Genomic DNA, 13,102 nt, shown 5'->3' with positions numbered 1-13,102 from the left:
TTCCCACCAGAATGGGCTTTAGGTGAGGCAGATGAACCTGTAGCCATATTACTTCAACAGTATTTAACATGGGATCCTCTCTAAGCTTTACAGGAATGTGGTTCTGAATATAGACTGCAACACCGCCCCCGTTGGCATTTCTGTCTTTTCTGTAAATGTTATAACCTTGTATTGCTACCACTATATCAAAGGTATTATCTAAGTGAGTTTCAGAGATTGTCAGAATATGAATGTCATCTGTTACTAGCAAATTATTGATTTCATGAACCTTGTTTCTTAAGCTACATATGTTAACGTGTGCTATTTTTAACACTTTTCTTGGATGCTTGATTATTTTTCTTGCTTTACTGGAAAGCTTAGCAGAGGTGGACATACTCTGGTTATTTTTATTAGTGCAGGGTGAGCTGCACACAGTGGACTTCCTACTAGGGCACACCACCTCAGTGCTAACAGTATTACCCTGGTTCATAGGCATATGATTACTGCATACAATAGCTGTAGGATCAGCAGAGGCATTCCGGGCAGTAAGAGGGACATTAATTAGGTTATTTACATTGTGTCTTCCAACGCCCCTGGGATAATGTACATTTGCTGAAGCATTATGACAACTCAGCGACACAATGGTAGGGATTAAATGAGCTGGACGTGGATAAGTGTAGTGTCTAGTGTGTAGTGTCTAGTGTGTAGTGTCTAGTGTGTAGTGTGCTTACCTGTCTGTCTCCAACGGTAGTGTGCTTTGGTCTAGCTCCCAGGTGATGGTGGCAGGAGGGTTAGAAGTCACCTGACAGGTGAACCTGGCCACAGAACCCTCGGTCACCTCCAAAGGCACGGGCTGCACCTCGAACGGTGAGATATCTGCAAAAACGGTGAAAACACAATCAGCAAAGGAAGCAGTGGTTTTTCAGTTTAATACTAACTCTGTAAAGTAACATAACCAGTGAGTTCTTCTATGCAAGAGTTAGATGCAAGAAGGTGCAATGTGCTAAAAATGTTTATCTTAGGAGCTTGAAAAGGGTTAGTTCTCATGTGTTTTGATGAATAATAATTGCTTTTATGACAATATTGTTAGCTAAAAAACTTAAGCTTTCAATCTGTTTTATTCAGCTTTCAATCTATAGTTTGAAGATAGAGAGTCAAATCTGTCAAACCCTGATGCTGATAAATGAGATCTGAATCCTGGGAGGGTGTTTGACCCTTCCCAGCCACCGTGATGTTGTCTTTGAGCCATTGGTCGGACCAATCAATAGATCAATCAATAGATCAATGGGAGAATGGCATTGAATGATGCATGGTCATAGATCAACACTAATTAATGGGCTGGCTCTCTGCTAGGGGAATTATTAATACTAATCAATGGGCTGGCTCTCTGCTAGGTGAATTACATTCAGTCATTATTCAGGGGAAAATGCTTTTAGACTGCAGATAGATGAGTCAGTGAGGAGGACGATGAGAAATATCGAAACAGAAAAAGTATGATTATGATTCATCACAGAGATCTTCAGTAATGAATACTTGAAAGCTTTGTCTAAATGACTTGTGAGTAAATATTCGATATATGTAATTCGAAACAACAGCAACAAAAGTTTTTATGCGACTTAAATCACCATTCCAGTCAAGTTTGCTTTACTTAGCTGAAATTAAAGCAAAGAAGCATGTGGTGGTCCTCTGTAGCTCAGCTGGTAGAGCACGGCGCTTGTAACGCCAAGGTAGTGGGTTCGATCCCCGGGACCACCCATACACAAAAATGTATGCACGCATGACTGTAAGTCGCTTTGGATAAAAGCGTCTGCTAAATGGCATATTATTATTATTATAAGCATCTATCATTCTTCCCTTATGAATACATTGTCACAAACCAACAAGACACCACAGTATGAAAGTAAACATACTGGATGGTCACTTTCACTCAGTGGCCTGACCACCCCCATGAAAACTATAGTGTATACTATGGTAGGAATACTATAGTATTCACTGTAGTATTTACTGCAGTATACTGAAGTATTTACAGTTTACTATAGTATAAATACTGTAGTAAAGAAATTAGACTGTAGTATACAGTAGTATTTAATGTAGTGTTTTTGCGGACTGTAGTATACTGTAGTATTTACTGTAGTGTTTTTGGGGACATTACTGTAGTATTTACTAAAAAATATGTGTTGGATTTGCCCCAAACATAATGCTTTGTATTCAGGACATAAAGTTCATTGGCATTTTTTTTTTTGCAGTTATACTTTAGTGCCTTATTGCAAACAGGATGCATGTTTTGGAATATTTTTTATTCTGTACAGGCTTCCTTCTTTTCATTCTGTCAATTAGGTTTGTATTGTGGAGTAACTACAATGTTGTTGATCCATCCTCAGTTTTCTCCTGTCACAGCCATTAAACTCTGTAACCGGTTTTAAGTCACCATTGGCCTCATGGTGAAATCCCTGAGCGGTTTCCTTCCTCTCCGGCAACTGAGTTAGGAAAGACGCCTGTCTCTTTGTAGTGACTGGGTGTATTGATGCACAATCCAAAGTGTAATTAATAACTTCACCATGCTCAAAGGGATATACAATGTCTGCTTTTTTATTTTTTACTCATATACCGATAGGTGCCCTTCTTAGCAAGGCATTGGAAAACCTCCCTGATCACTGTAGGCCAGTGACAAAAAAATTAATATTTAATAAAAAAATTATTCAGGCTTTAACACAACAAAATGTGGAAAAAGTCAAGGGGTGCGAATACTTTCTGAAGGCACTGTATACTAAGTCTACTGTACTGTACTTGTGTGTGGCACAAATTGGGATATGGGGGAGGGGAATGTGCTGGGTATATGCAAATTAAATAATGTAGTTTCAAAAAACGTGTTTTTGCTGACATTTCTGTAGTATTTACTACAGTGTTTGTTTGTTCTTGTTAATACTGTAGCATTTACTATAGTATTCTACAATATACTACAAAATTCTATACTAAGTACTACACATGATCGAGGAATATTACAGCGTGTAGTATAGTATACTACAGTTACTACAGAATTCTATAGTAAGTAGTACTGTAGTATTCTATAGAAAACTGTAGTATTAACCCTAACCCTAACACTTTTTTGGTTACTACATGATTCCATATGTGTTATTTCATAGTTTTGATATCTTCACTATTATTCTACAATGTAGAAAATAGTAAAAAATAATGAAAAACCCTTGAATGAGTAGGTGTTCTAAAACTTTTGACCGGTAGTGTAGGTCGAAAATATACAGGTCAAGACAACGTCATCACAAATCTGGGACCAGCTCCTTTGCTAACTACCAGCGTCGTTGCTAACTAGCATAGCTGTTGCAAAGAGTTATGGGATATTAGAATCCCGTTCTCTTAACCTTTGTAATCTTCAACCTAGCTTTTACTTCCTGCTTTGCTCCTATGTGTACACCTGCAATGGCCGCGAGTCTACCCTTTATGCCACCATTGACTTGAATGGGGATGCCCATTCTATTCATTGTATTTCTATGAGCCTGACAAGGGAATAAGTGTGTGCTATCCCTATTGACTATTCATCTTTCCATTAGCATAGCCTAAAACGCACCTCAATTCACTGTGAACCTTTAAACGACGTATAATGTCAGGTACCAGGGACAATATACACTTCAATATGTGTGTTTTCAGTGATAACGCGTCTGTCCCATCCCCCTCAGCCACAGGACCAGGTCAATACCATGTTAAAGACCCCCAGTCACAGGACCAGGTCAATACCATGTTAAAGACCCCCAGTCACAGGACCAGGTCAATACCATGTTAAAGACCCGAGCCACAGGACCAGGTCAATACCATGTTAAAGACCCGAGCCACAGGACCAGGTCAATACCATGTTAAAGACCCGAGCCACAGGACCAGGTCAATACCATGTTAAAGACCCCCAGTCACAGGACCAGGTCAATACCATGTTAAAGACCAGAGCCACAGGACCAGGTCAATACCATGTTAAAGACCCCCAGTCACAGGACCAGGTCAATACCATGTTAAAGACCCGAGCCACAGGACCAGGTCAATACCATGTTAAAGACCAGAGCCACAGGACCAGGTCAATACCATGTTAAAGACCCCCAGTCACAGGACCAGGTCAATACCATGTTAAAGACCCCCAGTCACAGGACCAGGTCAATACCATGTTAAAGACCCCCAGTCACAGGACCAGGTCAATACCATGTTAAAGACCCCCAGTCACAGGACCAGGTCAATACCATGTTAAAGACCAGAGCCACAGGACCAGGTCAATACCATGTTAAAGACCCCCAGTCACAGGACCAGGTCAATACCATGTTAAAGACCAGAGCCACAGGACCAGGTCAATACCATGTTAAAGACCCCCAGTCACAGGACCAGGTCAATACCATGTTAAAGACCCCCAGTCACAGGACCAGGTCAATACCATGTTAAAGACCCCCAGTCACAGGACCAGGTCAATACCATGTTAAAGACCCCCAGTCACAGGACCAGGTCAATACCATGTTAAAGACCCCCAGTCACAGGACCAGGTCAATACCATGTTAAAGACCCCCAGTCACAGGACCAGGTCAATACCATGTTAAAGACCAGAGCCACAGGGCCAGGTCAATACCATGTTAAAGACCCCCAGTCACAGGACCAGGTCAATACCATGTTAAAGACCCCCAGTCACAGGACCAGGTCAATACCATGTTAAAGACCAGAGCCACAGGACCAGGTCAATACCATGTTAAAGACCCCCAGTCACAGGACCAGGTCAATACCGTGTTAAAGACCCCCAGTCACAGGACCAGGTCAATACCATGTTAAAGACCCCCAGTCACAGGACCAGGTCAATACCATGTTAAAGACCCCCAGTCACAGGACCAGGTCAATACCGTGTTAAAGACCCCCAGTCACAGGACCAGGTCAATACCATGTTAAAGACCCCCAGTCACAGGACCAGGTCAATACCATGTTAAAGACCCCCAGTCACAGCACCAGGTAAATACCATGTTAAAGACCCCCAGTCACAGGACCTGGTCAATAACATGTTAAAGAAAATCAATGACAACCTTCTCCTACTTAAAGTCAACATTTAAATCTTGCTGAAAATGATTTTATTAAAGATCTTTCCTAATAAGGACCAATATTGTACACAAATAACAGCTAACCCTTGGCCTTGTTAAGATCTAATGTCCATCTAGCTAATCTCAACCCATTGATAAGAGGGGCTATCCTCTCTGGTGGATGTTTCTGCCGGTGGTTGGGGGTCAGCCATGTTGGGGGTGTGGCCAAAGCCAGCAAACTGGCTCCACTAATAAGGCCAGCCCTGCCCTATCGTAAACAGCAGATCAATGGACAGGTCAGACTGCACAAAGGTTCCCTTAAAGAGGTCAGGGTTCACCCCAGCCCCCTGTCCATCCAATTTCAGCCCAAATTGGGGGAGACCCGGCCGGATCGAAGACTGTTACCGGTCTGGTCAGCTATTGTCTACCAAAAACTGGGACTTGCATATACTAATGCTTCATTTTACATTTTTACATTTTAGTCATTTAGCAGACGCTCTTATCCAGAGCGACTTACAATTAGGGTTAATTGCCTTGCTCAAGGGCACATCAACAGATTTTTCACCTAGTTATTTTGGTTACTGGTCCAACGCTCTTAACTGCATTTCTCCCTGCTGTTCTAACTTCATGTTTTTTGTTCATTGTTGAAAATATGATACAATGTTGTAGTACGACTGTAAAGCTGAGGATGTGGTGTGATGTCATAGAGCATGTTGCAGATCAGTGGGCTACTGCAGGCGTATAACACCTGACTGTTATCAAACTGAAATCAGACGCAGTAAACATCACAGAACTCTTGTGAATTTCCTTTCCTGAGCTTTTTTTCAAATGTTTGAGAGTAACTAAAATACTATTTCAGAGTGGATAATACATGTAGAACCTAGTCAGATTGGGCCTAGCCTATAGATACATAGAACAATAGAGTTGATCTTGAAAATGATAGTGAGTGTGGGAGAGGCCAGAGACTGGAGAGCCACCGACAGGAACAATGACAGGCAGATTACTGAAAGGAAAGAGGACAGCAGGACAGGGTAACCCCCAACCCCAGACAGAGTTCAGAGTTCAGAGCAGGCCACGCCAGGCCAAGCCAGGCGGTGACATCACAAACCTTTCCCAATGAGCTTCTCATGAATTATAAATCACATCTCCCTGGTGGCCGAATCAGGTTTCAAATCGAGAGAGAGAGAGAGAGAGAGAGAGAGAGAGACGAGAGAGAAAAATAGATGTGTAACCCTTGACCTCTCTTGGCCTCTGGACAGACTGGGAGCAGCGGCAGAGAGAGAGAGAGAGAGAGAGAGAGAGAGAGAGAGAGAGAGAGAGAGAGAGAGAGAGAGAGAGAGAGAGAGAGAGAGAGAGAGAGAGAGAGAGAGAGAGAGAGAGAGAGAGAGAGAGAGAGAGAGAGAGAGATAACCCTTGACCTCTCTTGGCCTCTGGACAGACGGGGAGCAGCAGTAGCCAATGCAGGTAAAACCAAGTATATGCTATTTTCCAAATCACGTAAAAATGTATCTGATGATTTATGCATACATACTTTGGATGGTGCCCTCATTAATCGTGTCCCCGCTAATAAATGTCTGGGCATCTGGATTGACGAAAAGCTATCTTTCAGAAAGCATGTGGATGAGTTAGTTAAGAAATTAAGAATTAAAATAGGCTTCTTCTATAGGAGCAGGTCCTGTCTTTCATTAAATAGCAGAAAACAAATAATTCAGTCAACATTCATTCTGGTTATAGACTATGGCGATATAGTCTATATGAATGCAGCTGCCACTGTATTGAAGCCATTGGACACAGTTTACCATAGCACATTGCGCTTTATTACGGGCGATAGTTTCAGTACACATCACTGGATTTTGTATCAGAAAGTAGGCTGGCCCTCCTTGAAGTCTCGTAGATCGATGCATTGCGCTCTTTTTGTCTATAATGCCCCCTTGCCTAAACTTCCGCCACACCTTAACTCATTGTTAACCTTCAGATGTATAAGTTAACAGACCTGGACTCAGGGATGGCTAACCCTGGGGATCCCCTTCAATCTCCACCCAGTTACCAGACCTGGACTCAGGGATGGCTAACCCCTGGGGATCCCCTTCAATCTCCACCCAGTTACCAGACCTGGACTCAGGGATGGCTAACCCCTGGGGATCCCCTTCAATCTCCACCCAGTTACCAGACCTGGACTCAGGGATGGCTAACCCTGGGGATCCCCTTCAATCTCCACTGAGTTTTTTTTGCGCCTCTCAAGTGGAATGATCTAGAAAAACTCCTTAGAGTTGGTGGAGTTGGTGCCTCTAGGGCAATTCAGGCAGACGTTAGAATGCATTTTTACTGAAGAATGTGTTTGTTTCATTTGATTTGAGTTTTGCTTTTCATGTTTTGTGTTTTCTTTTCATGTTTTGTGTGATTGATGTGTATATAGACATGTATAGTGTAATTCTTGTTTATTGATGTGTTCACGCAGGGCTCATCTGCGAAAGTGACCGTGGTCTCAGCATGTCTCTGCTTAAATAAAGGTTAAATAAATCTATATCAAAACAAATAAACTAAGCAACATTGACATAGGTGTTGCTTCTGATCAACAAGGAATCGGTGAGATTTATAATAAAGAATCATTTACATTTTAGTAGCACAGGAGCAAGTAGGGTTAAGTGCCTTGCTCAAGGGCACATCGACAGATTTTTCACCTAGTCGGCTCGGGGATTAGAACCAGCGACCTTTCGTTTACTGGCACAACGCTCTTACCCACTAAGCCACCTGCCGCCCCCCCATCACTAGGTTATTATTCTATTGAATCAAATGATTGTAGTTGTCTTCCCTGTCTCTAAATCATATCCTACAGAAAAAAAAATAGGAAGAAAAAAAAACGTATCCTAAAGATTCTACCCGAAATATAAGCATGATTAAACTAATTTCAAACCCCTGTGGTTGTGTTAGACTGGGCCTGGAGATGCTGAATAGACTATGGACCTGACCAGCTGTCCTGTCCACCGATATGTGGACAAACGAAACAGTATTTTCTTTAGGGGCAGTCAGGGGGCAGGCCAGACAAAGGGTTAAAAAGTGAAAGGCCTTTGAGAGATTCCTCTGTGTAACAGACCACACCACAGAACAATCACACAGCAGAGCAGTGGTCTACACTGACAACGCAAGTTCAATCATGAACACAAAGGACTGACTGATCCCATTCCAGGAAATCGTGTGTAGGCCTGTGTGTGTGTATCCATATTACTTTACCTGAAATTACACGGATCACTAGCTTTCAGATAGACTGTACGTCAGTACTTAATTGACCCTTCAAAGTTTTAAAACCAGTCTATAACTCCACTCACAGCTTTTACCACCAATAAGGATAAGCCTGTCCACTCCCTGAAACACTGGACAACTTCTATTGACATGGAAACTTTACTGAGTTCCCGAACGGGCTCCCGAGTGGCGCAGCGGTCTAAGGCACTGCATCTCAGTGCTTGAGGCGTCACTACAGACCCCCGTGGTTCGATTCCAGGCTGTATCACAACCCGGCCGTGATTGGGAGTCCCATAGGCGGCGCACAATTGGCCCAGCGTCATCCGGGTTTGGCCGGTGTAGGCCGTCATTGTAAATAAGAATTTGTTCTTAACTGACTTGCCTAGTTAAATAAAGATTAAATAAACTGCGGAAAGCTTTAGAGGACTTTCTTCAATAGAATGTGTGAGTCATTAGAGTTGTTGTTGTATAGAATTCCACTCATGCAACATGTAATGAGCTTGATAGACCTATAACCTTTCTACCATGTTACCTCGAGCTCCATACTTACTTGCGATAGTCAGGCAGGATCTTTGGCTAAGGATGGCTCCATATTTATTCTGGGAGAGGCACTGATAGAACCCTCCGTCCGACCCTTCTCCGTCTCTCCTGACCTCCGGTATGTACAGCGAGCCGTTGGACAGGAACTGAAGCCGCTCGCTCTCCGCTAGCCTGACTCCATTCCTCAGCCATCTGATGATGATGGGAGGCCGTCCATGGGCCACACAGTTCAGGACCACTGGATCCTTGGGGATCACTGTAATATCACTGGGCTCGGTGATGAAGGAGAGCTCACTGAAACAAAAAACACCTGGAAAGAGTGGGGGGAATTAGTGAGATGGAAGGAGGGAGGAGGAGGAGGGAGGTGGAGAGAGGTTCGCAGGGGAAAGGGGTGGAAGGGAAGGATGGAGGGGAGGAGTGCATTGATATGCCAGGCCTGTCATGTCTGAGGAGAACCACTGGTCAGTAACGGACTATGTGTAGAACCCTTGAAATTGACATACACTTGTTTATTTAATTTTTTTAAACCTTTATTTAACTAGGCAAGTCAGTTAAGAACAAATTCTTATTTACAACGACGGCCTACACCGGCCAAACCCAGACGACCTGGAACTGGACGCTAGCAACAACAAAAAAATCGCAGTCACTCAAGTCAGTCACTAATTTCCTCTAAAACTCAGGTAATCATATCATTTTACACAGAACATTAGCTTTTCTATCCTTTTATGTTATAAACTATGTGCTTATTCTCGTGCGTCTTTTTGCTCGGTATAATATTGACCCAAATTGTGGTCACATTCTGTTGTCATCCGGTCAGGTACGGTCTATGGTCTGGTATACAGTCTATGGGTCACACACACACACGGACCTCAAACACTTTCAGTTGCAAAGAACTACTGACTAACAAAAAATAAGATACATCAAAAACAAATTACTTGCCTAATAGTGGAATAAACAAAACAAAAAACAGAAAACATTGCTGGTATCGATTCCTTTTGAAAATCGCCATTTATCCTGATTGTTCTGTCATTCTATAAAGGAGGATCGCAGTTCCCCATCGTGGTACGAGCTTCGCCAAATTATGAATGACACGGGTTGTGCAACCACAGAACTCCTGAGAGGGGAACCGGCGGAGGACCCCCCTCCCCCTGACGGCGCATGCGCTACTCGAGCCAAGCTTTCATCGATGGCGCTTTGTTGGGCTTGGAGAAGCTCAAACGTATAGTCTACTCTATAACAATGGAGAACAAGAAACATCTCTCTCTCGCTCTGACAAAACACATAACAACTTTGAGAAACAACTGTCAACAAATTGTGCAGGTTCCTTAGATAAAATGTCTGACAGTCTCTGAGCCCTACTCTTTATTTGAGTATTCCTCCATATTTGGAGTAGGGTAGGCCTACTCTCAGGACTGGAACCATAACACCATTATGTTTGTTGACTTTGCACCACATTTGATCCAGAAATTGCTGGAAACACAATATATTGGTTAGATCCTGTATTTGGTTATTATTACCAAAGCCATTGGATATAAAACTAGTGATCAGGTCCCTCACTATATGAGACAGCTGCTCTGTTTGAACACAGAACTGGGTAATTATGAAGCGATATTGATGGTAGCCAGTCAGCTGGCTTCCTAATGAATTTAGATATTGATCCAATAGACCTGGACCTGGAGAGGTCATGCCTTTTGACAATGACCCTTCTCCCCTCCACTAAAATGTTGGCCTATGATAACCTTTGCATAATTTTGGGTGCTTGGGACTGTGAGCAGTATATATGTCAGGAACATACACATATAAATGGCGTATATATACAGTGCCTTGCAAAAGTATTCATCCCCCTTGGCGTTTTTCCTATTTTGTTGCATTACAACCTGTCATTTAAATGGATTTTTATTTGGATTTCATGTAATGAACATACACAAAATAGTCCAAATTGGTGAAGTGAAATTAAAAAAATAACTTGTTTCAGAAATTTCTAAAAAATAAATAACAGAAAAATGGTGCGTGCATTTGTATTCACCCCCTTTGCTATGAAGCCCCTAAATAAGATCTGGTGCAACCAATTATCTTCAGAAGTCACGTAATTAGTTAAATAAAGTCCACCTGTGTACGATCTAAGTGTCACATGATCTGTCACATGATCTCAGTATATATACACCTGTTCTGAAAGGCCCCAGAGTCTGCGACACCACTAAGCAAGGGGCACCACCAAGCAAGCGGCACCATGAAGACCAAGGAGCTTTCCAAACAGGTCAGGGACAAAGTTGTGGAGAAGTACAGATCAGGGTTGGGTTATAAAAAAAGATCAGAAACTTTGAACATCCCACGGAGCACCATTAAATCCATTATTAAAAAAATGGAAAGAATATGGCACCACAACAAACCTGCCAAGAGAGGGCCGCCCACCAAAACTCACGGACCAGGCAAGGAGGGCATTAATCAGAGAGGCAACAAAGAGACCAAAGATAACCCTGAAGGAGCTGCAAAGCTCCACAGCGGAGATTGGAGTATCTGTCCATAGGACCAGTTTAAGCCGTACACTCCACAGAGCAGGGCTTTACTGAAGAGTGGCCAGAAAAAAGCCATTGCTTAAAGAAAAAAATAAGCAACATGTTTGGTGTTCGCAAAAAGCCATGTGGGAGACTCCCCAAACATATGGAAGAAGGTATTCTGGTCAGATGAGGCTAAAATTGAGCTTTTTGGCCATCAAGGAAAATGCTATGTCTGGCGCAAACCCAACACCTCTCATCACCCCGAGAACACCATCCCCACAGTGAAGCATGGTGATGGCAGCATCATCCTGTGGGGATGTTTTTCATCTTCAGGGACTGGGAAACTGGTCAGAATTGAAGGAATGATGGATGGCGCTAAATACAGGGAAATTCTTGAGGGAAACCTGTTTCAGTCTTCCAGAGATTTGAGACTGGGACGGAGGTTCACCTTCCAGCAGGACAATGACCCTAAGCATACTGCTAAAGCAACACTCAAGTGGTTTAAAGGGAAGCATTTAAATGTCTAGGAATGGTCTAGTCAAAGCCCAGACCTCAATCCAACTGAGAATCTGTGGTATGACTTAAAGATTGCTGTACACCAGCGGAACCCATCCAACTTGAAGGAGCTGGAGCAGTTTTGCCTTGAAGAATGGGCAAAAATCCCAGTGGCCAGATGTGCCAAGCTTATAGAGACATACCCCAAGAGACTTGCAGCTGTAATTGATGCAAAAGGTGGCTCTACAAAGTATTGGGTGAATAGTTATGCACGCTCAAGTTTTCAGTTTTTTGTCTTATTTCTTGTTTGTTTCACAAGAAAAAATATTTTGCATCTTCAAAGTGGTAAGCATGTTGTGTAAATCAAATGATACAACCCCCCCAAAGATCCATTAAAATTCCAGGTTGTAAGGTAACAAAATAGGAAAAATGCCAAGGGCGGTGAATACTTTCGCAAGCCAATGTAAATATAGCATTAAATACCCAGTCAGAATGAGATGGAGTGTGCAGCGTAATTATATATTGATTAGAGAGCTGACCATTGATTAATTAATCATTCCTGCCCCACTCCAGTCAAGAGTAAAGATGAGGCTCAAGACCAATGTTCAGGATAATGGTGTCCCATTCACCATTCATTTAGAAATCATCTGTTTCATTAAATGTCTAGTAATGCAGGTGGAATCAGTACAGGCCATCTGTCCTCGACCTAGTACACATCTCCCCTTTACTTTACTTATCAATGCTGTGTATAAATAGTTAAAGGGCTATTTTACTGGAAAACAATTTGTTCATATAAATCAAAAGAGTCTGAATTCTCCACCATCCTGTACTAACACGTGGCGACTTATGTATTCCAAAATGGCACTCTGTGGAACTCATAGAACTCAAAACAGCAGTTTTTAAAACGACCTTTCTGTCATCATCATTCTCCTTCTAAAACAGCGTCTGACATCATACAGCCCGAAAGACACTCTGTGGAACTCACACATTGTGTGTAAATTGTTTTTATTTCTTCACGTCATTGATTAGAACACATACAGCCCAAACAACACTCACTGTGTGGAGGAGGTGGTTGGCACAACACAGGCCGGGCTCCTCACCCTCACGGCCAGGGTCCAGAGAAAGAGGTCAGGGTTCAGGCTGGGAGAGGTCACGCCCAATAGGAGTAAAGGTCGTTAACATGTTATGAACATGGTGGAGGGCCTGGGAACGGAGAGACAAGACCAACAGACTCCGTTCTGATTGGTCAAGAGGCAGTGTGGGTGGAGTATAGGGGACCCCCCCCTCCCATTCGATGGG

At 42.8% G+C, this 13,102-nt stretch overlaps 1 protein-coding gene across 1 annotated transcript in view; it reads right to left on the bottom strand.

Annotated features, from left to right (window-relative positions):
• The window catches only part of LOC121540093 (protogenin B-like), a 53,490-nt gene that overhangs the window by 40,327 nt on the left and 61 nt on the right, over positions 1–13,102 (bottom strand). The window contains exons 2-4 of the mRNA XM_045216363.1: positions 12,904–12,943; positions 8,821–9,124; positions 711–855 (exon numbers count right to left, since the gene is read on the bottom strand). Coding sequence (XP_045072298.1) covers positions 711–855; positions 8,821–9,124; positions 12,904–12,943 — 489 coding nt within the window. The remainder of the gene's footprint in view (positions 1–710; positions 856–8,820; positions 9,125–12,903; positions 12,944–13,102) is intronic.

Source organism: Coregonus clupeaformis, unplaced genomic scaffold, assembly GCF_020615455.1.
Source record: "Coregonus clupeaformis isolate EN_2021a unplaced genomic scaffold, ASM2061545v1 scaf0694, whole genome shotgun sequence".
Lineage (NCBI taxonomy): Eukaryota > Metazoa > Chordata > Actinopteri > Salmoniformes > Salmonidae > Coregonus > Coregonus clupeaformis.
Note: the sequence above shows the minus strand (reverse complement) of the source record. Positions and strands in the feature narration are given on the sequence as shown.